Here is a 24,627-nt window from a genome sequence, read left to right on the forward strand (position 1 = left end):
TGGGTCGAGTGTTCCTTTCTTTACACTCACCAGTATGCAGCCGCTCCGTTGGGCTTCTTGTTCCTGTTCCTCAGCTTCTATTCACTCCACCTTTTCCTCACAGAGACAGCGAGCAGCGCTTGCTTTTGTCTTCCACGCGTAGGTCCACTCTTCCACCGCGGAAGCTGCCAAGAGAACCTCTTGTTCTGGCAGCAATCTGCAGCACTTGGGAGGCTTCGGTGTTCCACAGCTCCTGCTGTGGACACCGGGCAGAGAGGACAGCAGGTTCTTCGACCCTCTCACAGCCAATCCTTGCCCAGGTGTCTCTTTCGCACTCCTGCTCAGCCCGGCTTCCCTCCAGCCAGATCCTCTCCAGCCTGCTCCGCATCTTCGAGCTGCATCCTTCTTTCCAGGCCATCTCTCCCCTTCTGCTGGGCGGTTGCCTTCTTATACATCTGGGACTTGTTAAAGGTTTGCAGGTGTGAGTCATTTACTTCAATTGCCTCACCATGGGGAAATCTATTAGCTGGACATGCCTGCCTATTACAATGAAACTCCTCCAAAGCCCTCTTCATCGCCTCAGTACAAACGTGGTAAGAATGAATAGTAGTATGCATAATTCTCAGTTGTTTCCTTTTCGTTCTCGGCTGATATTTATCGGTATTAGCAAGAGAAGGCTGATGTGCTTTTATCTTGCCAAAATGAGGATATATCCTCCTAGTTGATCTCTTCCTCGTCCCAGTATAACAATGGCATTTCTTAGAGCCACTTTGAAAGGAAGAAAAGGGGCAAGGTTGACAGTAACCCATAAAAGCTGTTGAGCTAGAAGGTTAATTGTGGAAAGGGAATGGGGAATACCATCTCTCACCCAAGGATGTCCACTTGGTACTCCCCAGGTTCCCTCCACCCAGGTCATCCTCCCTCACATATCCACCCCAACGGTCAGGATCCAAAAGCAATGGCCTTTCCCTGGCCACCTGAGCAGAGGATCCTAGGGAAAAAGAATTGAGGAGGCGCTCGGGTTCTTCACACCCGTTATACTTGTGTTCTTATGATATGCTTCTTTAAACCTTAACATTGGTATTTCCAGTGTTTGTAGGTTTTAACTTTTTGTTGTTCGTAACTTTATCAGTTTGTCAAATTTAATTGCTTTTTATTTTATTTCACAAGACAATTTGTATTTCGGTGCTCCCAAGTGTTTTATGAACACAAAAAAAGAATGGATGTGTCGGGATGATGTGATATTTTGAAAACTGGGTGTGGCAAGAGGATAAACTAAGGATTCCTCTTCTCTGCACTAAATCTTTGTGAAGGATGGCTTCTCTCCACCCTAGATTAATTGGAGGGGTAATTACTAATCCCACCATCTCGTTCCCCAACTTTCTTCGGTCTCTTGGAAGTAAGACATCCATAGGGTTAAAGTTTCAAATGTCAAAATATACTTCTTTACCAGTCACTGAGGCCGAGGTGGCACGCCTCTAGGTTTCTGTCACCAGTCCGAGTTAAGTGTCCATAATATGTCTCTGGTCGGTTCTCCTTCTGGCTTTGTTGAAGCTTCCTGACCACATGCTGTTCATGGCCCCCACGTCATAGGTTATCAAGGGTTCTGGAACCTACTCCTATGGTCCCGTCACTCCGGGGGTACTCCTTGCTGGAATCCCACATTCCCCAATAAGAGCCTCAAGTAGCATTGATTAGTCCTTGAGCTTCTGTGCTCATCAGTGATGATTATATGTCCTCTGCTTTCGTCCTTGCTCTGGTGTCTTGGGCCCTGGGCCTTCCCCATCTCGGAGGGGCTAGTTTAGGCTACCTGCTGATGTTGCACCAGCTTGTGCTTCCACCTACCTCTGGGGTCTGCTCCAGGCCAATATGGCCTGCCGGAACTTCCATATTTACTGGAGGGGTGGGTGTAAACTCATCACCCTCCCCCTCAAGCTTGCTGTCCTTCTCCCCTATGGTGGAGACACTCTTCCATTATCAGGGTGGCCTGGAAAAGAGGCAGTGAAGCAGGGTTTGGGGAAATAGTTAGACATTTTTCTTGTTTCAAAGAAACTGGTGGATGGGGGGAAGATGGCGCTGCAGGGTGGGGGAGGCAGCCTGTGGTTTCCGTGCAACGTGGGCCGACATCAGAGGTTTCAGCCTCAGTCCGCAGAACCCGATTGGCTGTGCCCCCGTCCCGGGTGCTAATGAGATAGATTGTATAGGCACAAGTACTGCAAACCTCTTGTGTTGTAGAAGAAACAAAAGTATTAAAACCTTCACTTTGAAGCTTGGATCCCTCTGACAGCCCTGCCGAAGGAAACAATGTATTGATTACACTATCTGAGGAAGTCTCAGAAAGCAAAGTGGTGTCCCTGTAATGTTTGCTTCTCCCCCAGAGTTTCAGCTTGGATCCCTTAAAGGGATAAGTCGTCTCTTTGATATCAGGTAACAGGCTTTTATGGCCCGTGAAGGACAGCTCTCCTAAAATCAGGGTGGGCCAAATAGAATTTTCAAGGTGCTGATATATGGGTTAACCCTACACCCCCTATGGACATCAACATGGTCTTTCAGGGACTGTTATGTGGGCTCCTTCCCCTTGATGTCAATTGGAGCTTCCGAGGGTCTGGGTTATGGGCATTGTTCCCTTGACTTCAGTGTGGTCTCTTAGTGTCTGCTCCCTCCCACATGTACAGCAATGGAAGTCTGAGGAACACCATGTGATGATTTCCCTTGTCCATAGTAAGGATGGTCTGGAGAACCCCTATTTACATCCTCCATTTCTAGCATACACTCGCTTGGGTTAACACCTGGCCCCTGTGACTACCCTTCTATCAAAACCCAAGGTCACGTCAGGAACATAGTCGGGGCGAGGAGAGGGGCGGTAGTGTCAAACGTTGACGAGCATGGAAGACGCTAGGGAAATGAGGGACTGTGATGAGGATGGGTGATGCATTGGTAATGAGGTACTATGATGAGGGTGTCGAATGACGGGGTGATGAGGGAGAGTGACAAGGATGGGAGATGTAGTGTAATGAGGTGCTGTCAAGGGTGGAGGATGTGGGGCTAATAAGGGACCGATGTGTAGGAGGGGGTTATTTAATGACTGTAATTAACATATATGAGGGTGATGAGCATTGCTGGGGTAGAGGTAATGAGGTACTGAGGTTACATTAGATTAGTTGCATCTGCTTGTGTGTGCTATATATGAATGTATATATTTTACCAAAATGTTATTGGTATTAACCTTTGACTGCCTGGACAGATTTGGATGAAGATAAATGCTTTTCGTCTTTATTAGATATTTAAGAACCTTTTTGAAGAAGGTCTGGAAATACAAAAAGAGCGGCTGCGTGACATAAGAATGTATGCCAACGAGAAACGGGAAGAGCAGAAGAAACGGCATACAGATGAGCTAGAGTCTATGGAAAACTACTACAAAGATCAAGTAAGTTGGTCCCGTACGTTTTTCTTTGTGCTCACAGCAAAACAGAACACAGCTTGAATTGTACCATGCTCTGTTGATAATCCGCCAGTGTCAGGGAATACACGTTTCTCATCTTTTCTGCCTTGCTAAATCTTTATAATCCCTGGCCATTCTCTGTATACTATGAATCCACCAGGAAGAGGCCATGTAACAATAGTCTTTTGTATATAGTACCTTCCAACCAAGGAGGGCACGAAGGAAGGTAAGACAAAGAAACATCAGTTTGGTGGGGTTTACTAATAATTACTGCAATGGGCTCATCAGTTGTCCTCCTTGGAGAGGCCCTAATTTCAATGTTCTTATTTTATGTTTTAGTACCCTATTTGTTGTCAACGATGGTTAATTGCCTGCTTATGCATTGCTGGTCATAGTCTAGGATGAGGGTGGGTAGTGGGCGGGCAATGTACTATCTATAAACAGACAAAAAGGAAACTCCACACATCTCTTCCTACTAGTACCAGCCCTTCTCCCTGCCATACTCAGAGTTTCAGAACTAGGTATTTGATGGATGCACACATTTTTTATTTTTCCCACCAGCCCTTGAAGCCCAGGTTATTTTTTAAACTAGCAATTGACCTTGTAAAATAAATCTTTTTACCAATGTTTAAGAATAGCGTCTAAACATCTAAACAGTCTGTTGCTCCATTAATAGCATATCACAGTCAGGCCATTATGAATCATCCAGGGCTACCTGCATTCCAAAACTTTATCTTTCTAGGCATTTCTCCACTCGCTGGAATATGAACCATTGGAGTGAGCTCTGGAGTGAGCTACTGCAGAGTCATCTTTGGCTGTGTGGGTGAGATTTAGCTAGCAGTCTGTGCCAGGTCTCGGAGGGCTCTTATGTGGAGACTTTACGCCGCCAGGGGAAGATGTTGATGTTTAAAACCTGCAGCAAGTGTCTTTAGAAAACCATGGGTCCGGAGGACCTACACAAGTTCTGCATTTAATTCCTGCATCCCATGAGCACATTTGCCATCTATGCCAAGGTTTGCCTACTAGGACAGTGCAGGACAGACACAAAATGACTGGCCTGGCTGCTTAAACCCAGTGGCACGAAGCCCAGCAAAGTCCCAAAAAACACTGCTATGCTGAGTTATGCAAAGGCTATAAGCAAGCATGCAGTGAGTGATCGTTGTGCGGCCGCAATGGTTACTGAGGGGACAAAAGACCTGTTATTACAGTCTCCGGTTGAGCTTGTGCCAAAGTGAAAGAAGAGACCATAATCGCCACCATTGTTGGAGGGAGGTTCATCAGTTGGGCTACCGGCATGGTCCAAACAGCGCCGCAGCTGCCGGCATGAAAGTTGTTGGGAGATCTGCAACAGTCAGTCATTGATCATGGAGTTTGTCATAGGTGAGACTTGTAGTGTCTTGTTTGGCATGTCGATATCAGAACCCATTATTGAGCATGAAATAACCACACCAAAATCAGTCAGTGCGTCAAACTCCTTTACTCATACATTGCGTCCCCTTTCCTCCATCCTTGTGGGCATCCTCCAACATGGAGACGGTACCAGAACCTTTGGCAGCAAAAAATTGAGATTCCCCATTAACTTTAGTATAGCGCATGGCCTTGGGCTTGGGAACGCCCTGCCGAGGCCCCACCCTCCGGTGTCTCACCCCAGTCCCCTTTTCCGCACAGACGGTGTCGGACCTGACAGACGGCCCCAAGATTTCTTTACCTTTCTGCTTGCTTCACATTTTGTTATTTCAATCTTATTTAACTTCCCTTCGGTGCCTCGCCTCCCTTGCAGGTAGGCTGCCAGAGGATTCATGAGATGTGCCTCATGCCTCCACTCGTTCCCGGCCTCGGACCCCCATGCACTCTGTCTTGAGTGTTTGGGGCACGACCACCACTGGGACGCATGTTCGGCTTCCAGCGCTCTCGGTCACAGGGCATTGAAGAATCGTTTATCGCAGTGTAGGGAGATCTTCCACACTTCTCCACCGCCTCACCTTAAGGACTTCGTCCCCAGGACCTCTCGTCAAGACAAGGTAGGCCCTCTGTTCAGCACGGCTCCACAGCACAGCAACTCCTTCCGCAGTGTTCCCACGCATAGAGGTTCCTTGGATTCAGGTTCTAGCATGCCCCAGATCTCTAAGGCTACCAGCTTCCAAGCAGAAGGGCCTGGGGCTCTTCTGTGTGCTCTGGGGCAGACCAGAGGCCATCCCGGCTACTGGCTCACATGCTGGGTGCCATATTGGGCTGTCCTCGGAGGGCGATCAAGTTCCTCCTCTTCTTCAACCCAAGGGGTAAGGGATCGAGTGCCACCTCCAAGAGTCTGTCCTTGGCTCGATCCAGCACAGCTACCGGCCAGCTGGCTGAGGGCTCAGCACCTACCAGAGTGATCTCTGAGGTCAAAGCTTCCGCTTCGGGTGCAAAACACAAGCTGCATCCTCTCGTGACTGAGGCCTCTCGTGGCTTAGGGCCTTCACGCCCTCCGGCCCAGGAAGTGGCGCAAGGCTTCAAAAAGGCAGATAAGCACATGGCGCAGCCTGCCAGACCGGCGGCCATCTTTGATCCAACTCAGAGCCTGCCCGTGCTGTCGCCCATTGAATGGGCTTTGCAAGATGATCTCAGTCCTCATCCCTCTGCAACCGGCAGCGGATTGTGCGGTACAGGCATTTGGTCTCCTCAGGGATACATCTACCAATCGTAGCCTTACGGCTACACGCCTCAGGCACCTCTGTGCTTTGACCATGAGCAGAGGCCCAACGCCTCAGAAGGCCGGGCCCCTAGGCACCTGACTGCTAGTGAGGACCGCTTCTTCGAGCGCTTCCTCGTCCTCCTGTGTTCCCCGAGATGACTGGGCTCCTGAAGGATATAGTAAAGGAGGTCATCCCGTAGGTGGCACTTGTTGGGAAAATGTTCATTTCTGTGCCAATTCCCTTCAACCTTGGAGACCCCCAGCACATTTGCTGCACTCTGGGATTTTTTTATTTACCTCCTGAGTGAGAGGGACTTTTTTTCCTCACACTCGTGTTTTTTCTGACTAGGACTTTTGTGTTTCTTACTGTTTAACAGAGTCTGATAAACTCCATAGGCATCTGTTTGTTGGATTGTGTCCTTCACTTAATGTTTAACTAAATTTTCTTGGGTGAACTACTGTTCCCAAGAATAGTAAGATGACCCCTGTCTTACTTTTCTTTTGTGGGTCCAGCACTCACCTCCCTATGCAGAGTGCTGGGGGGGGGTTACATAAAAACTCGTTTATCCCACTTCGTGTAATTCTGTTACAATAACTTGATCGGCTGGTAGCATTGGTTTCTTTTTTTACTACCTTGTGCCATGTATCTGCAGGCTGAATTCTCAGCTGCAGTACAGCACCCAAGGGTGACCATTTTTTTTTTTTTAGGGTCCTCTGGTTGGCCACAAGGTTTTGGCCGGATTCGCACTTCGGAACACATGGCAAGTCAGGTAGTCATCCTGTCGTGCCATGGGTGTCTCTCCCTTAACTGGCTATTGGTATTGGTCTGGTCAAGCGAGCCCCCCACCACTCCCCCCGGGCTTCCCCTAGAGTGGTGGCAGAGGATACTACAAGAAGATTACTTGCCTTGTTTGTCTACTACTGGAACTTTTTGCTTTTGCAAGATTTGTTCATAAATCTTATAGTGAACCCTCCTGACTTTGTGCAAGGTAATTCTTGAGGAACCCGTGACTCTTGGGGCCTAGTGCCCATCTCCTAACAGTGAAGACCTGAATAAGAGCTATGGACCTCCAACTAGGTTCTATTGTGCGTATTCTAAATGTTTTCAAACCATTTACCCAAACAGTGAATGCATACATGATTAGCACCTGCCGAAGGGGTTGTGGCAGCCTCCCATCCAATCAGGAGGTACAGAACAGGGATTTTACCATTTGGTAAAGCCCCACTCTGAGCCTCTTAGGAAGCGGAAGTCGGCATCTTCCCTGCAGGGACACAAGTAATTGTTCTCCCCGTACCCGCTAAACCCCACACCCCAATCCCTGTCACGGGATTGACCGCCATGGAAAAGGAGAAGGCACTGCATATAGTTCCCTTCTCCCTCTTCCATGGCAGTCATTTTGGTTTGTAGTTTTTTCAAGTTGGGACCAGCAAACACGCTGTTTCGAATGGATTGCGTCCTCCCACGTTTTCCTCATCTTTCATATATCCAGGTCTGCTTGCAGCTTGCTTCAGAAAAATAATTTCTGCATCGTCGAGTCTTGGTCTTCCACAGCCTCTATAGCGTCCCTCGTGACGTAGACGCTGGTATATGAAGTACTCGCCTCATCGAAATTAGCTCATGTCAATCTATGACTGTCAAGGCCTTGCAGGAAAGGAAAGGGGAACTCGATGCAGGTAAGCCCTCTCCCAAATCCCCATCCATTACCTCATCCAAAAGGAAGTTGTCTTCCGAATCGTGGGATGTTTCCCCTGAGAGAACATCTGAAACATTATAGACGATCGAGGTCCGGTTCACGATGCTAGTCATCCTCTTCTCACAAGAAGAGTAAGAAATGGGTCCTAATGATCGAGGTCCTAGTCTTCGTCGTCTTCATATCCCCAAGAAAATGTTTTGTTCTTTAAGAAAACCTAGACTCCTGCAGAATGGGAAGGCTTCTGCTTAATAATGCTCGGAATGCTCCTCTCAAGGAGCCATGGAAACAAGACCAGCAGAGTCTTGTGTATCCTTCTTGCGCGCCTCAGAGCCCGGGAAGAGAGGCTCCTCGATGCAAGTCAAAGGAGTATTCTTTGGCACATAAGAAAATGCCTGTGTCTACCCCGTCGTAGCCCTCTTCGCAGATATCGAAGTCGCCAAGCTTATCGCCTGAGCCTTTGAGGCATGTTATCCACTTGAAGCCATAGAAGCATGTTAAACCATCGGTGCAATCACAAACCACTTTGACTAAGTCTTCGAAGCCCTCAATGCCTTCGACACCATCGGGGCATTCACTGCCTCCAAAGTCTGTAAAGCCAATTGTGGAACTGACTAAGTCGTTCAAATCTGTGCCTCGCCCTGATTTCTTGAGGCAAATGGGATCTATCTTCGAGGAAGATCAAGCCCTGATTGGTCCAAAATGTACAATTTAGTGGAAACCCTTAAAGAAACCAGTAGCTGGGAAACATCTCTAGAGACTGAATTTGGTAACCCAGAGGTGGCTGGATATGCTGATACTTCATATAGATCTGTGATTTGTAAAGTGGCTGAATATCTGGGGTTGTCTAAACCCACAGCTACTATAGAGACTGATACCTTACTGGCATCTTGGGCAGTGGTCGAGTTCAGGAGGCTGTGCTACCTTTCCATGCTTCCTTAAGAGTAATGGTTATGGAAAATTGGCTGAAGCCGGATTCCGTTCCCCCTGTAAACAAACTTTTGTTTTGTGTGGAAACTTTGATTTATTGTTTTTACAACATGTTAAACATTCCCCCCTCCCACCGTCCCCCTTCCCCCACCTATCCCTTTCCCTCTCCCCTCAGGAGTCCATTAGAAGAACAAATGACTTACCTCTCTTTAATGTTGTTTCTGATGGACATTCCCCCCCGATGGATTCCGCATTGCCCTTCTTACCTGCCCATCTTGGCAGATAGCTAGTATGCCAGGGTTCTGTGGTCCCTTAGTGTCCGAATGCTAGGGGAAAAGGGTGGAACAGAGGTGATGGGGTGGGCCGCCTCAATTCATACAGGCCCCGATGTTAGACACCAGGTGTGTGGAGTCGGGTAGAGCAGCGCTCTGCCCCCTGGTGTCGAACAGTTTCCGAAGAGCAACTGCGCTGGGAGGTAGATATCAAAGATGAGGAATGTGTGAGAGAATAGTCCATTTGTGCTTCTTCATCTACCCTTTTCTTTGCCTGCCATTCAGATGATCGGGCGAGAGACACCCTGTAACCTGACAGTTCAGAAAGAGGCAGGGCCAAGAAGGTGCATGGGCTTAGGTCAGGCGACCAAGATCCACTATTACAAGCTCACCAACTGCAAAAGAAGAGTTTGCAAGGCGGAACGAATGAGGGGGTGAGTGGGAGCAGCAAAACCAGAAGTCACCAAAACATTAGTATTCGACAGGTGGGTGGGGCTTATGTAACAAAGGAGACACAATCCATTTTAAATGCTGAATATTGGTAACATGACACTCCACCTCAGCCAAATTGGATTCTTTGTTGACTCACCCATGCACACAGATCTGCTGGATGGACAAAAATAAAACTCGTCGTAGAATGCGGTTTTGCCTTGACTGCCAACAAGGCTCCTGTCCTCAGATTCTTCATTGATCAGCCTAGGCACAGGGATGGGTTCAATGGAGGGCCACAATCTCTGGTCCCAAGAGAAACCTCACCTTCACATAACTATCTGTAGTTAAAAGCAATCTTCCTAGTGATGAAAGCTTGCTTGCCTTCTCTTCGTGGACAGCAAGTCCTTTTTTACAATGACATGACAGCCATGTATTACATGAAAAAGCAGAAAGGAGCAAAGTCTCATGTCCTCAGACTATGGAGATTTGGAACAGTTGCCTTAATCCGACTGATAGTTTCTCATTTGGCAGGAGACAAACATGTACAAACAGACTTGTTGAGCAATCTCATGCTCCACTCAAGTGGGAGCTTCATAGGGGGGTGTTGAACCTCATCTTCAAAGTCTAGGGGACAACTCTGAGACTTACACTCAAACGAGTGTGTTAAGGCTGTTTTTGTACCACCCTCTGAGGCAGATACAACCACTAATTCTAGATGACGGCTAACACACCTCACAGGGAGAAAGCCAAACCTCTTAAAACTGGTGTCACAGACCGAGCAATGAGACTCCATTCTCTACTCGGCTGGTAGAGGTACATTTAGCCCACACACCAATCTCTAGAAAATACACCACACTGATATACTGAAATACAGCCTTTAATAAAGTAACACGTGTCAGACTATCAGTTCAAATAAGTACTCGGGTAATAATACACAATATTAAAAAGATATCAATCTTATTATAAAAGAAAGTAATAGCCATACAACGATTCTCACCATTACAGCTTTAAAAGGTTACCATGTCTAAATGGATAAAGGCACAACAGACTGTTGGGTGGGACCAGTGTGTTTAAAGGAGGACCACAGTGTGGTGTTGCCTGCACGCACTTGCCAACGAGAGGGAAGATAAAAAAAAATCACTGCTGTCCAGTCCCCATTCCACGTGTCATCACATAAGTATGGAGGAAAGGGGACTATGGACTAAGGGTACATTAATCACTCAGGGGAGATACGTATTCTACCCTCTGTGTATGTTTCTCCCACTATTATGGCAAGCTCTGCCATGCAAGCCCAAAGATAATGGTTGCAGCATTGGAATCAGGACATTTCCTTTCATGAAATGTCTCCTTTATTCCTGCTCATGCTGGCAGGGATGTGTTTTGGAGTTAGACAGTAAGGAAAAACTTTTTTAAAAAAAGAATGTGTTTTTATTGGTATTTCATAAAGCATTATATCCAAGCAATGCCTCTTGAAAAATATCGGGATAATAAAAAAAAACATGAGCGTAAGTGTTGTTTGTCAAGGGAAACCTATAGCAATCCATCACTGTGATTTCATGCAGGCATGTATACTGCTCTCGGAGTACAATAGCAAGGCGACTTCCCATTCGATAACTGGTTTTCCCCAACACCTCAGGCTATTCTGCATCTGCACATTATTATAAGCCTGTATGGGCCAGGGCCAGGGCCACTAGAGAAGGATCTTTGGTGGAAAGGAAGAGCCCCATTGCACTGCACCCAACCCCTTAATTAGATGTTCTTCATAGAGGTTTGTGTTTTTTGGATGCCTGACGTTCAGCTCGGTGGTCCAGTGTGCCACCTTGAGAGGGTGAATGGACTTTTCATTCTATGACGACCAGAGGCAACCAACATTTATAAATGAACTTAATCTTGACTTTCAGACTTTGGGGTAATTTTCCACAAACTTCATGAGTAGAAAATCCGGTCTACCAGTAACCTGTTTTTCTCCTGAACCACACAACCCCAATATGTCACTTTTCCAAGGGGAAAACTACCATATGTTTACATTTGGCAACACCAAGGTCGGGATTAGGGCTTGGATGCATGGACTCTTTTGAAGCCATTCATGGGTCATATGGGTCCTCTTAACAAAATATGACTGTAGCTTCTTAATCCTAGCATTTTGGGTGCCTTATTTGTTTGTAAACCACCTTTTATCAAATTAGACCATTCCCTCCCAAGTGTTCTCTAACTTTCAATGGATAGAGGCCCCTGTTATGCTAAGTCTTTTATGCTGCGTACATCACACTTTACTGGTCTTACTGTGCCAAGGCGTGTCCAGATGGTGGCGTACTGTGCCCCATTATGACGGTCATATCTACATTGTCCCTTGGGGGTGGGGGAGCCTAGGAAACTCAAGGGCCAGGGATAGCCACCAGCTACCGGTTGCAATCCCTGGAGGTAGTATATGGGCGATTTCCCCCAGGTCTCACTCGGGCACCGCTTGCATGTCCTGCCATTATTCAGGCAGGAAAGACCCACCCCAGTAGGTTCCATGTGATAATATCCCCGCAACAATGTCACCATACAAAAGAATGTGCAAAAGAAATGCTGTATTTTGCGGAAACTATATATATATATATATATATATATATATTTCTGATGTTTGTTAATCTGCTTAGAATCACATGCTGTGCATAGGTCCGACATCCAGTGGTCACTGCGGAGTATTGCATTTTGTTTTTTGTAGTCGAAAAGGGGACGTCGACAAGGCATGTCTGTAACACGATCCCTAAAGTGACGTGCGTTGTACCCACAATCCCTCACGCGTCGAGGTCCCTCAGATTGTTTTTTTCCGCCCAGCTTCTGGTCGCCTTACGCGGAGCTCCTAGAGAGACATTGCAAAATACTTACTACAGACCTCGGTCCTTAATTATACTTATTATATTGTTAAAGATCCCTCCACTCGACGTTAGCTGTGAAGCTGTTTCTCCGCCGAGCAAGTTTTCGACGGAGGGGAAGAGACGGAGGAGATCCTTTGGCGCTGCCGAACATGTGGCCTGGCCTCGCCGGCCAACATACAGTAGGGAGAGTGGGGGTTCGTACTTTTATCTTCTCTTTGAGAATGTCTTTCTTTCTCCCCTATCTTTCCCTTGGGGTTGTTATCACCAGTTATTATTGCCTCAGCTATGGAGAGGACACCTTTTAAGTTTTGCCAACGCTGTAGGGGCAAATACACTTGGAAGGATAAACACAAGCTCTGTAATCGTTGCTTGCCCCTCGATCATAAGGAGGACAGCTGCACGGCCTGTAAGCTCTTGAAACCAAGAACTCTTAAAGAACGAAAAGTTAAGAGGTGGGCGGACTACGCTATGTCGAAGTCGGTTTCCTCACCCGCCGCCGCTGTTACAGAAAGTGACGAGGAGGGTGATAACTCGACGTCCGTTACGGAAGTCATTAACCCCCAGAAGGAGCGCTCGCGCTCCTCGACGTCCGTCCCCGGCCCCGACGGGCTCGGCTCACGCCCTGCTTATGGGGATGAACACCCCGGCGACAAGGACGCACATAGACCCCATAGGCCTAAGCACACAACCCACGGCTCTTCTTCGTCGAAGATGAAGGATCCATCAGCGCCGAAGGGGACGCAGGGCACTCCAGCGTCTACCTCAGACCGTAAGGGTCTCAAGCCCCACCCGCAAACGCAGCCGCGACCAGCGATTGGGCTTTCATCAAACACGGGCGCTACCTCAAAATCATCTGACGTAACGCTCCATAGAGCGGCCGTCGAGGAACAACGCGTAACGCAGGCAACGTCAACACCAGAGCCCTCTACTGACGAACTCGTTGTCGAGAGCCTGGCGAGAATTGTTTCCGAAGGCAAACGTAAGCGGACGACGAAACACATCGAATACCGCACAAAAAGCTATAGAAACGCCGAAAAAGCACAAGAGTAGCCAGGAACTGCCCCCTTCATCTAAGGGCACTTCTGAACTACCGGAGGGCTTTTCTGAGGGCGACGGAAACCTTTCTTCGACATTGTGGGAGCGTTCTAAGCGTTTTGAAGGTGAAAACACTGATTTCCCCCCTCTAGACTATTCAGGGGTCCCCCATGAGACCCTTGAAAGACTCCATTCTTGTATGGAGAAAATGGAAAGGTTTTTGGGAAGCCAAAACCCACCCACACACAAAAGACCAAGAGAATGGCCCCAGAATGACCCTAGGGTCAAGATCCCTAGGCTGTTTCCCCCTTCTACAGACATATGACCTCACTGAAGAGGAGCAATACCTCCATGAAGATGAGGAGTGTTTGGGTGGAGAGGAAAACATGAGGAAGAGGGGTTTGAAGAAGATCCTTACACTAGTGCAGGAGTTTTTGAAGAAGATACAGCTACCTCGCAGCCCTGGCAATCCCCATCAGTGCAGCCTTGGCAATCCCCATCAGTGCACTCAGACCCTGATGCCTTTCACCCTTCTCCTCCCAAGGATTCACCTATTGGAAACACCTCTCCCATAGATGACCAACCTTCACTTAATGCACTATTGCGCAAGGCAACAGCGCATTTTGAAATAGACACCACAGGGGAAACTCTTCCTGACATAGACTTTGTAGAGAAAGTTATTAAAGAAAAAGCCCCTGTTAGTCAGTCTATTCCGCTCCTGGCTTCTATAAAGAGAAGAATAACTCCTTCCCTTTCCAATCCTGCCTTAGTCAGTGGGGTCAACCCTCGGATAGAAAAGCTCTTCAGCCCTTCGTCCTCTGACCCTTTGTACATCAGAGGACATTCTATTCCGGACTCCCTCGTAGTTACTAATACAAGAAAAAGAGCGGGGGTACCACTATCCACTAGTGAGGCACCACCTGACAAAGAGGGCAAGAAACTCTATGCACTTGGGAAGAGAATCACGACCTCCGCCGCCTTCTCAAATTGCAAATAACAATTCCCTACTAGCTAGCTACGCAGATGCACAGTGGAGCAAGCTGCGCAGCGAAGCAGAGGACGCACCAGAACCCCTGCGTTCAAGCCTGTTAGCTATAATCTCAGAGGGAACTCTTGTAAACCAGGGCATCGTAAAGAACTCCTTAGATGCCGCAGAGACGGCTGGCCGTTCCCTGGTTCAGGGAATACTTCTCAAACGCCATGTCTGGCTGCGCAATTCGGGATTTAAGCCGGAAACCCAGGCTTCCCTGATAAATAAGCCCATAGAACAAACACATCTGTTTGGGAAAGCAGTTGATGAGGCCCTAGAACATGCAAAGAAAGTGTTTGATACCATCAAGACTCTTGACCAAATTTCTAGGCCCCCTAACAGACGCGGCTATGGCAATAGACGCTCCTTTCGTGGCCAACGCCAGCAGCAAAACCAACAGCAATTTTACTCTGCTACCAACTGGCCCTCTAACCAGGGTAACAACACCTAGTTCAGTCAAAGAGGCCAACGCAGTGGCAAAGGAAGAGGTCGCGGCTCCAGCCCCAAAGGTTCCACGCCCAATACCAACAAATGACCCGAAGATTCGGGTCCCCTCCCATGCATCACCGGTCGGGGGCCGGCTAACATCGTTCCTATCAGCATGGGATGGAATATCGTCAGACTGCTGGGTTTTATCCACCATAGCCCACGGATACTGCATCGAATTCAACGGTTCCCCGAAGTACAGACCCCCACGGAACCGACACATGACACCGGAACACCTCACCATCCTTCTTCAAGAAGTAGAAGAGCTACTGAAAAAAGAAGCTATAGAGGCTGACCCCCTCAGGTAACAGAAGGTATTTATTCAGTGTACTTCCTTGTACCCAAATAGGACTTAACCATGCGCCCTGTATTAGATCTGCGCCCAGCGAACAAGTTTGTCAAACCCCAAAAGTTTCGTATGGTGACCTTGCAGGAAGTAATCCCACTGTTACCACAAGGGGATTACATGACAACACTAGACATGAAAGATGCATACTTTCATATTTTAATGTTGCCAGCGCACAGAAAATACCTCAGGTTCAAGATAGAGAACAAACACTACCAGTTCAGAGTACTACCCTTCGGGATAGCATCTGCACCAAGGGTATTCACGAAAGTACTGGCAGTGGCAGCGGCCCACCTGCACAGGTTATCCATCCCGGTATACCCTTACCTCGACGACTGGCTCATAACAGGGGATTCTTACGAAATATGCTTCTCCAATACCCAAAAGACCGTAGACCTTTTGTCCCAACTGGGCTTCTCCATCAACGAAAAGAAGTCCAGCTTAGACCCCAGCCAAATCAAACAATTCCTAGGGGCTCTAATTCGAACAAAGGACGGCCTTGTCTTCCCCTCCAACGAGAGGGTCCAAAACATGTTGTTTCAGATCCCCCATTATGTGGCAGGCCGAGAGGTGACGGTACGCAAAGCAATGCGCTTGCTAGGGATGATGGCGTCATGTATTTATTTGGTACCTCACGCGCGCCTGTGCATGCGCCCAATGCAAGAGTGGCTCTACAGCCAGTGGTGTCAGGCCAGCGGACAATGGGACGATCTAGTGGTGGTCTCGCAGGCCTTGGTTCTCTCGCTATGGTGGTGGACAAAAGAAAACCTGTTATTAGGGAAAACTTTTGCCACACCCGCAGTGGAAGCCACTCTAACCACAGACGCATCCCTCACAGGATGGGGGCTCACCTATCCCATCAGACTGCTCACGGAGCGTGGACTCCGAGCTTAGCATCCAAGCATATAAACCTGCTGGAACTACTAGCGGTGTTCAAAGCACTGAAAGCCTTTCAGGAACACCTACAAGGAAAGACAGTGATGGTCCTCACAGACAGCACCACAGCCATGTACTACCTCAACAAGCAAGGGGGCACTCACTCTCCAGGACTGTCCAAGCTGTCCCAGAATATATGGAAGTGGGCTCTCAAACACAACATGTTCCTACTATCACAACATGGACCAGGGGAACTCAATCTGCTAGCAGACAAACTCAGCAGAGACTTCCCCCTGCCCGAAGAGTATGAATGGCAATTGCACGAAGACATCGTCTTAGACGTCTTCACGCAATGGGGATTCCCGGAAATAGACCTGTTTGCAACTATGGAGAACTCACAATGCCAAAGTTACACCTCCAGGTACCCCCAGAACCAGTCCAAAGGGAACGGTCTGTCGATTCAATGGTCAGGGAAATTTGTTTATGCCTTTCCCCTGACTCCCCTTCTCAACAAAGTGGTGCACAAGATGCACCAGGAGCAGGTTACCATGATACTAGTGGCCCCAATGTGGGCCCGGCAGCCATGGTTCGCTCACTTGATGGAGATGTCCCTATCTCCCCCAGTGAAACTTCCCTGCCCATACAACATGCTGTCACAGGACAAGGGCAGGACACTGCATCCGTGCCCTCAGACCATGAACTTAGCAGCCTGGCTCCTGAGATCATAGAATTTGGACATTTACAACTCCCGCAGAGATGTATGGACATCCTCAGGGAAGCCAGAAAACCTAATACTCGCCACTGCTATTCTAGCAAGTGGAAAAGATTTGTCATCTGGTGTAGAGGTAAGAGCATCAACCCGGTTGACTGCTCTCCCACTAACATTGTTCTGTACTTGACCCATTTACTGGATTCAGGTCTAGTGTTCAATTCCATTAAAGTCCACCTAGCGGCACTTTCGGCATACACCACTTCCCAACTTAAAGTGTCGTGGTGGAAGATACCAGTTATCAAGGCCTTCATGGAGGGGGTAAAGAGAATTCTCCAGCATGGGGTCTGGCATGGATTCACATGCTCATGAATATTCCCCGTCGTCAGGCTGGGAATCCTCGGTAAAGAAAAAACCAGTATCAGTTTCGTTTCTGATCTGTCTTTCGTAGTAATAACCAATCACTGGTCTCTGCGTCATACTGACCACAGCCAATGACTGCCCTCTACCTAAGCACCGCCTCTGGCAGCCATCTTCAGATTTTTACCGCACGTTCATGTGTTGGGATCCTCGTGCTATTGCTCTCGAGCGTTAGTGCTATTTTTTCGCGTTTTTTCACAAAAACTTCGATTCTTTCGGTCAAAAGAGCCTCAAGCTCCACCGATCCTACATCCGATCAACGGGGACCCGTGTCGGATTCATCTGTGCCCCTCAAGGGTGAAGATTTCGTCGAGCTACGCTTCGGAGGACTCCAGAAGCTTCTCAGGCCCGGTCTCGGAGATGGCCCAGGAGAAGGGAAGCTCGACGCCCGGAAAGCTGTTCAGGGCCTGCCCTGGATGCCAGCTGCAGAACGTCTTCAAGGAGGACGAACACTCTTTCTGCCTTTACTGCCTTCATGGGGACAAGACGCACGTGGAGAAGGACTGTGCGTTTTGCGGCAACATGTCGGAACGGACCATGAAGGACCGCCATCAACGTCTCGCCAGCTGGCTGGAGGGTAAGAGCCCGTCTGGCGAGAAGAAGAAGAAATCTGAGCGGTCTTCTAAGACCTTTGAGGGCGCCCCGGCGACGGGGGCCCAACATAAGGCCAAGCACCGCGAGTCCGCTGGCACCGGGAGCGCCGAACGGTCGGGCTCTACGGGCGCCAGGCAGGGCGCACCCTCCCCGGCACCATCAACCACGAGCCAACGCTCTGGGTCGGGTAAGAGGAAGGCCGAGCACCCGGCGAAGCTCCTGGAGAGACCCCGGTCGAGCTCTAAGGCAGAGGAGGAGCGTGGCAGTGCCCCCTCCCTCAAGGATAAGGCGGTGAGCGCACCTAAGGTGGTGAAGGCCTTGATCCATTCGACCAAGCCCTCTATCGAAACGGTCGCGGCGGCCCTGGCCCAGCCTGTGGAGGCTGCACCAGTGGTGGCGGCCTCGGGGCCCAGAATCTCCCTGCCTCCTCGGAGGGAGTCTTCTTTCGTGCCCATCGATAGGACCCCCGTGAAACCCTCCGTGGGGAAGAAGGGGGGGCAGGGCGTCGGCGTAGATTCGGCCTCAACCTCAGAAGAGGAACTGATCGAGGTCTTAAGCCACGGCCTAGGCGTGGAACAAGACCAGCCCGTCGGAATGGGCCCCGACGCAGGTGACGACGACGACATCGTCGAGGATACCGACGGGGCCCCTGCTCGCCCGTCGGATTCCCCTCTGCCAGCGCCGCAAGACAACTCAGCGGCCATTTTGTTGGCTATACAGTCCTTATGCTCCGAGATAAGGACGAGACTACCGTTACCGACGGAGGAACCTCTCCCGTCGGGGGATCCAGAACCGGGACCTTCTGGTGTTCCCCCTACCAAGAAAAGAAGGATTCATCCACCGCCTCCTTTTCAACCGTCGCGCCCCGTCCAGCCCTCCTCCCCGTCCACCCGAGGGGATGATACGGGGACTGACACGGCAGCGACGGGTACGGACGACGAGGCATACGACGAGGATTTTCCGTCGTCGCCTCCCACCAGGGCTTCTCCGCCCGACGAGATTGGATCGTTCCACTCAATGATCGCCAGGGCATCCGAGCTTTTCCAACTCTGCCCTGAGGAGAAGAAAAAGGAAGGCTTCCTTTACCAACGGCGCGAGACCAAGAGGAAGACGGTCCTCGCAGTGCCTCTGTTGGACGACATTTGGGATGAGGGCCTTTCCCTCCTCAAGAACCCTTCCACGACGCCAGCGAAAAGAGACCGGTACGAGAAAAAGTACCGGGTCCCGGACTCGGCCCCCCTATGCCTCCGGGCGCAGCCTACCCCGGACTCCGTCGTCTCCGCGGCAGCCAGGAAGAAAGCGGGGGGGGGTGCGGCCTCCACGTCGACTTCCCCGCCGGACGGCGAGGGAAAGAAATTGGATGCCATGGGGCGCAGAGTCATCTCGTCGGCGGCGACGACGATTAAAGCGGCCAACGCCTTGGCTATCGTGGCCCGCTACGACAGGGAACTCTGGTACAAGATAGCTCCCCTGCTGGATTTTCTGCCGGACGACAAGAGGGCGGAGGCCCTTGAGATCCTGCAGGAAGGTGAGGTGGCCTCGGACCACGCCATCACCGTGGCGACGGACATCGCCGACACTGGGTTCCGCCAGATGGGCAACGGCGTTTGCCTTCGACGTCGCGGATGGCTCAAGGCTACGGACTTTCGGCAGGACGTCCAGACCAGGGTCCTGGACATGCCCTTCGACGGGAACAACCTGTTTGGGAAGACAGTGGACGATTCCCTTCAGGCCATCAAGGCGGATACTGAGACGGCCCGGGCCCTTGGAGTACTGCAGCAACGGCGGACGCCCTTTCGGAGCGGCGGAGGCAAGAGCGCCTCCAAAGGTTCCGGCGGCGGTTTCGCTTCCTACCGTCAAGCGGCCCGCTCGTCGTCGCAAGAGGCCTACAGAGGACGAGGCAAGTCTGGCGGACCCCGCCGTCGTCGCCAAGGAGGCCAAGGCGGCAAGGCCGCGTCCAAGCAGGATTGAACCGGCCGTGGGGTCGGGCCCCCACCGAAGCACCCCGGTGGGAGGCCGGCTGGCGGGCTTCGTCAGCGTGTGGGAGTCCATCTCCACCGACCGTTGGGTGCTGGACGCCCTGGCCCGGGGCCACGCGCTCGAGTTTCAAAGAAGGTGCCCGCGCGTCCCCCCCGTGGCCAGGAAAGAACTTCACGTCCCTCAACTTCTCCTGGAGGTAAAGGCGATGCTCAGAAAGGGCGCCATCGAACTCGTCCCAAAGAGGCTTCGGGGCTCCGGAGTCTACTCGCGTTACTTCCTCGTGAAGAAGAAGACGGGAGGATGGCGCCCCATCCTGGACCTGCGACGCCTGAACAAGTTCATCAAGGCGCAGAAGTTCCGGATGGTCACCCTCCAGCACGTCCTGGGTCAGCTGGAGGAAGGAGACTTCCTATCGTCGTTGGATTTGGAGGATGCCTACTTCCACATTCCCATCCTAAAGGGGCACCGAAAATTCCTCAGATTCGTGGTCCAAGGGCGTCATTACCAGTTCAAAGCCCTTCCCTTCGGACTGCGGTCGGCACCCAGGGTTTTCACCAAGTGCCTCGCACCGGTGGCGGCGCAGCTGCGCCGCGAGGGGATTCACGTCTACCCCTACCTGGACGACTGGCTCATCCGCGCCAAGACGAGGGAGCTCGCCGTGGTCCACACGGCAAGGACCGTCCAACTCCTCACGGACCTGGGATTCTCCGTGAACTACGCCAAATCCCACCTGGTGCCCGCGCAAGTCGCACTGTTTCTGGGAGCGAGGCTCGACACAGTGTCCCTTCTGGCCTCCCCGTCGGAGGAGAGGACCAGGACCATCCTGGGCAAGGTGCAACGGATGTTGGTGGCCGACGCGGCCAAGGTGAGGTCCATCAAGTCCCTCCTCGGGATGATGTCTTCCTGCATCTACCTCATTCCCATGTGCAGGCTCCGGATGCGCCCGTTGCAAGAGTTCCTGGATGCGCGCTGGATCCAGACGACGGGCAGCTTCGAGGAAAGGATCAAGCTCGACGAGAGTTTCCGACGAGCGATACGGTGGTGGGGCACCCGCGCGCATCTGACGGCGGGCATGGACTTCCAGACCCCAGCCCACCAGGTGACTGTGACCACGGATGCCTCCCTAGAAGGGTGGGGAGCGCACACCGAAAATCTGCACGCAAGGGGACTCTGGCTCCCGACGGAGAAGTCCCTGCATATCAACGTCCTGGAGCTCCGTGCAGTGTTTTGGGCCCTCAGGTCCTTCCTTCCGTCCCTCAAGGGCAAGGTGGTGAGGATCTTCACCGACAACACCACCACCATGTTTTACATCAGGAAACAGGGCGGAACCAGGTCCCCAGCGCTGTCCAAGGAGGCGCAGGACCTGTGGCATTGGGCCGTCGCCCAAGGGATTCTTCTGGTGCCGTTTCATCTGGCAGGGATAAAAAACACCATCGCCGACTCACTCAGCAGGGAGCTGCGCTCGTGCCACGAGTGGGAACTACGGCAGGATCTGGTGGATCGCCTCTTCAGACGGTGGGGCACACCCCAGATCGACCTGTTCGCGACGGCGACGAACACCAAGTGCCGGAGGTTCGCCAGCAGGTTTCCCCAGACGAGGAGCATGGGCGATGCTTTCTCGTTCCCCTGGGAGGGCCTGTTCCTCTACGCGTTCCCTCCCTTGCCTCTGCTAATCCGGCTCGTCAACCAGCTCAAGAGGTCACGGTGCAGGATGATCCTCGTCGCACCTGCGTGGCCGAGGCAGATATGGTTCCCGGACCTTCTGGACTTGTCGGCGTCCCCGCCAATCAAGCTGCCGGCGGACGCGGATCTACTCTCCAGGGAAGGAGGCGCCATCCTCCACCACGACCCGAAGTCGCTGAACTTGCAGGCCTGGCTCCTGCAGCGCTAGAGTTTGGAGGATACGACATACCGGCCGATTGCAGAGAGGTTCTTGCAAAGGCCAGGGCGTCCTCGACTCTTAAATGCTACGGACACAAATGGAAGAGGTTTTCTGTCTGGTGCCACGCACAGAAGATTAACCCTCTACGGATTACGGCTCCCCAAGTGCTGCCGTACCTGCTGACGCTGGCCAAAGCTGGTCTGGCACACGCGTCCATCAAGATTCATCTTGCTGCGATCTCCCGATACACCAGAACCACGGGCCGGACGTCCTTGTGGTCTCATCGTCTGGTGAAAGAGTTCATGAAGGGACTGTTCAGATCGTTCCCGCCGGTGAAGGCTCCGGCCCCGGCGTGGGAGCTCAACGTGGTGCTGACCAAACTTATGGGACCTCCGTTCGAGCCTCTGCACTCGGCCCCGTTGAAGTTTCTATCGTGGAAAACAGCTTTTCTCGTGGCCATCACCTCCGCACGACGAGTGGGAGAGATCCAGGCCCTTTCCTGCAAGGCCCCGTACTTGACTTTCCACGACACGAGGGTAGTGCTCAGGACGCACCCCTCCTTCATGCCCAAGGTACCGTCAGACTTTCATCTCAACGAACCCTTGGTGTTACCTGTGTTCTTCCCGTCGCCTTCGTCGCCGGCTGAGAGGACTTTGCACTCGCTGGATGTAGCTAGAGCGCTGAAGTTCTACGTGGACCGCACGAAAGGTTTTCGGAAGACGTCACAACTCTTTGTGAACTTTGGACCTGTCAATCAGGGGAAGGCTCTCTCGAAGGCTTCCATCTCCAGATGGCTCTCCGGCTGTATCATGTACTGTCACCGGTTGGCAAACCGACTGCTGCCTGGCCGTCCGAGAGCCCATTCCACCAGAGCGATCGCAGCTACCACGGCGTTCCTATCTGGTGTGCCCCTGCTGGACATATGCAGGGCTGCTACGTGGAGGTCGACGCACACCTTCACGAAATTCTACTGCGTCGACCGGGATTCCAGGGAGGAGTCCAGGGTCGGCCAAGCAGTGCTGCGCAACCTGTTCGCCTGAGGTGAGCCTGGTGAGGAGGTAAGATGCTTAATGTTGAGTTGATGTGATGCTTAATGTTGAGCCTTTGCCACCTCCCGTGGTTGTGCATGTGTGTACTGCTATGTATTATTTATTCATGAGCATGTGAATCCATGCCAGACTCCATGCTGGAGAAGGAACAAGTTACTTACCTGTAACTGTTGTTCTCCAGCATGGGTCTGGCATGGATTCACATGCGAACCCTCCCGCCTACCCCTCTGCGGCTCTTCACTTGGTCATACTGCCACTTCACGTGCTTCCAAATCTGAAGATGGCTGCCAGAGGCGGTGCTTAGGTAGAGGGCAGTCATTGGCTGTGGTCAGTATGACGCAGAGACCAGTGATTGGTTATTACTACGAAAGACAGATCAGAAACGAAACTGATACTGGTTTTTTCTTTACCGAGGATTCCCAGCCTGACGACGGGGAATATTCATGAGCATGTGAATCCATGCCAGACCCATGCTGGAGAACAACAGTTACAGGTAAGTAACTTGTTCCTACACCCTCCGATAGCTAACCCAGCTCCCGGATGGGACTTAAATGTGGTACTTTCTAGACTCATGGGCCCTCCTTTCGAACCCATGCACAAGGCAACTCTTAAAGACCTCACTCTTAAGACTGCTTTCCTAATAGCTATCACCTCCATTAGGAGAGTAAGTGAACTACAGGCTCTTTCTGTACTAGACCTCTTCGTAACAGTTCACAAGGATAAGGTGGTTCTACGCACACACCCAAGGTTTGCACCAAAATTCATCTCGAAATTTCATGTAAACCAGTCAATAGAACTACCAACGTTCTTTCAAAACCCTTCCAGCTTGGGAGAAAAAAGTCTGCATACACTAGATGTACGCAGAGCTGTCATGTTCTACATGGAAAGAACCAGACCACTGAGAAAGACTAATCAGTTCTTTGTCTCTGTGGCAGCAGGAAGAGAAGGAGATGCACTTTCAAAGTCCACTATATCTAGATGGATTGTTCAATGCATCACTCTCTGTTACACTCTTGCTAAGAGAGAACTACCCTTCAAGCCAAGAGCACATTCCACTCGAGGCACTGGGGCTTCCATAGCGTTCATTGCAAATGTTCCCCTTGAGTCCATCTGCAAAGCGGCTACCTGGAGTTCTGTGCACACCTTTACAAAACACTACTGTCTAGATGCACACTCTATATCTGACTCCCAGGTGGGACAGGCAGTATTAAGACATCTTTTCTCTACTGTTCCTTCTCATAACCCACCGCCAACTCCGGGTACTGCTCGCTAGTCTATGCACAGCATGTGATTCTAAGCAGATTAACAAACATCAGAAGACAATGCATTACTTACCGTAAAAGCATTTCTGATGGTTGTATCTGCTTAGATTCACATACGCCCACCCTTCCTCCCCGCTCGGATGGAAGGAACATAGACATCCTTTTCTATATTTCTCTCTTTTCTGTACTCACTCACGTCTAGAAGGCTCCCTCAGGGCAGAAAAATACAAACAGAGGGACCTCGACGCGTGAGGGATTGTGGGTACAACGCACGTCACTATAGGGATAGTGTTACAGACACGCCTTGTCGACGTCCCCTTTTCGACTACGAAAAACAAAATGCAATACTCCACAGTGACCACTGGATGTCAGACCTATGCACAGCATGTGAATCTAAGCAGATACAACCATCAGAAATGCTTTTACGGTAAGTAATGCATTTTCATATATATATATAGATATAGATATATATTATTTCTGAGGCTTGTGGAATCTGCTTAGATCACATGCTGTGCATAGGCCGACATCTAGTGTAAGCTGCGGAGTATTACAGTTTGTTTTTCGAAACTCGAAAATGGGTGCCGACCTAGGGCATGCTTGTAATACTATCCCTAGCATGACGTCCACTGTACCCATGATCTCTCACGCGTGTAGGACCCTCAGATAGTTTTTTC

General features: G+C 50.7%; 1 protein-coding gene across 3 annotated transcripts in view; it reads left to right on the forward strand.

The window, feature by feature from the left end:
* Positions 1–24,627, forward strand: part of CEP95 (centrosomal protein 95) — a 1,206,983-nt gene that overhangs the window by 1,161,411 nt on the left and 20,945 nt on the right. For all 3 annotated transcript variants that reach the window (XM_069655013.1, XM_069655014.1, XM_069655015.1), the window contains one exon: positions 3,260–3,406. In XM_069655013.1, coding sequence (XP_069511114.1) covers positions 3,260–3,406 — 147 coding nt within the window. The remainder of the gene's footprint in view (positions 1–3,259; positions 3,407–24,627) is intronic.

This window comes from Ambystoma mexicanum, chromosome 3q (genome assembly GCF_040938575.1).
Source record: "Ambystoma mexicanum isolate Mex_15411 chromosome 3q, UKY_AmexF1_1, whole genome shotgun sequence".
NCBI classification, from domain to species: Eukaryota; Metazoa; Chordata; class Amphibia; order Caudata; family Ambystomatidae; genus Ambystoma; species Ambystoma mexicanum.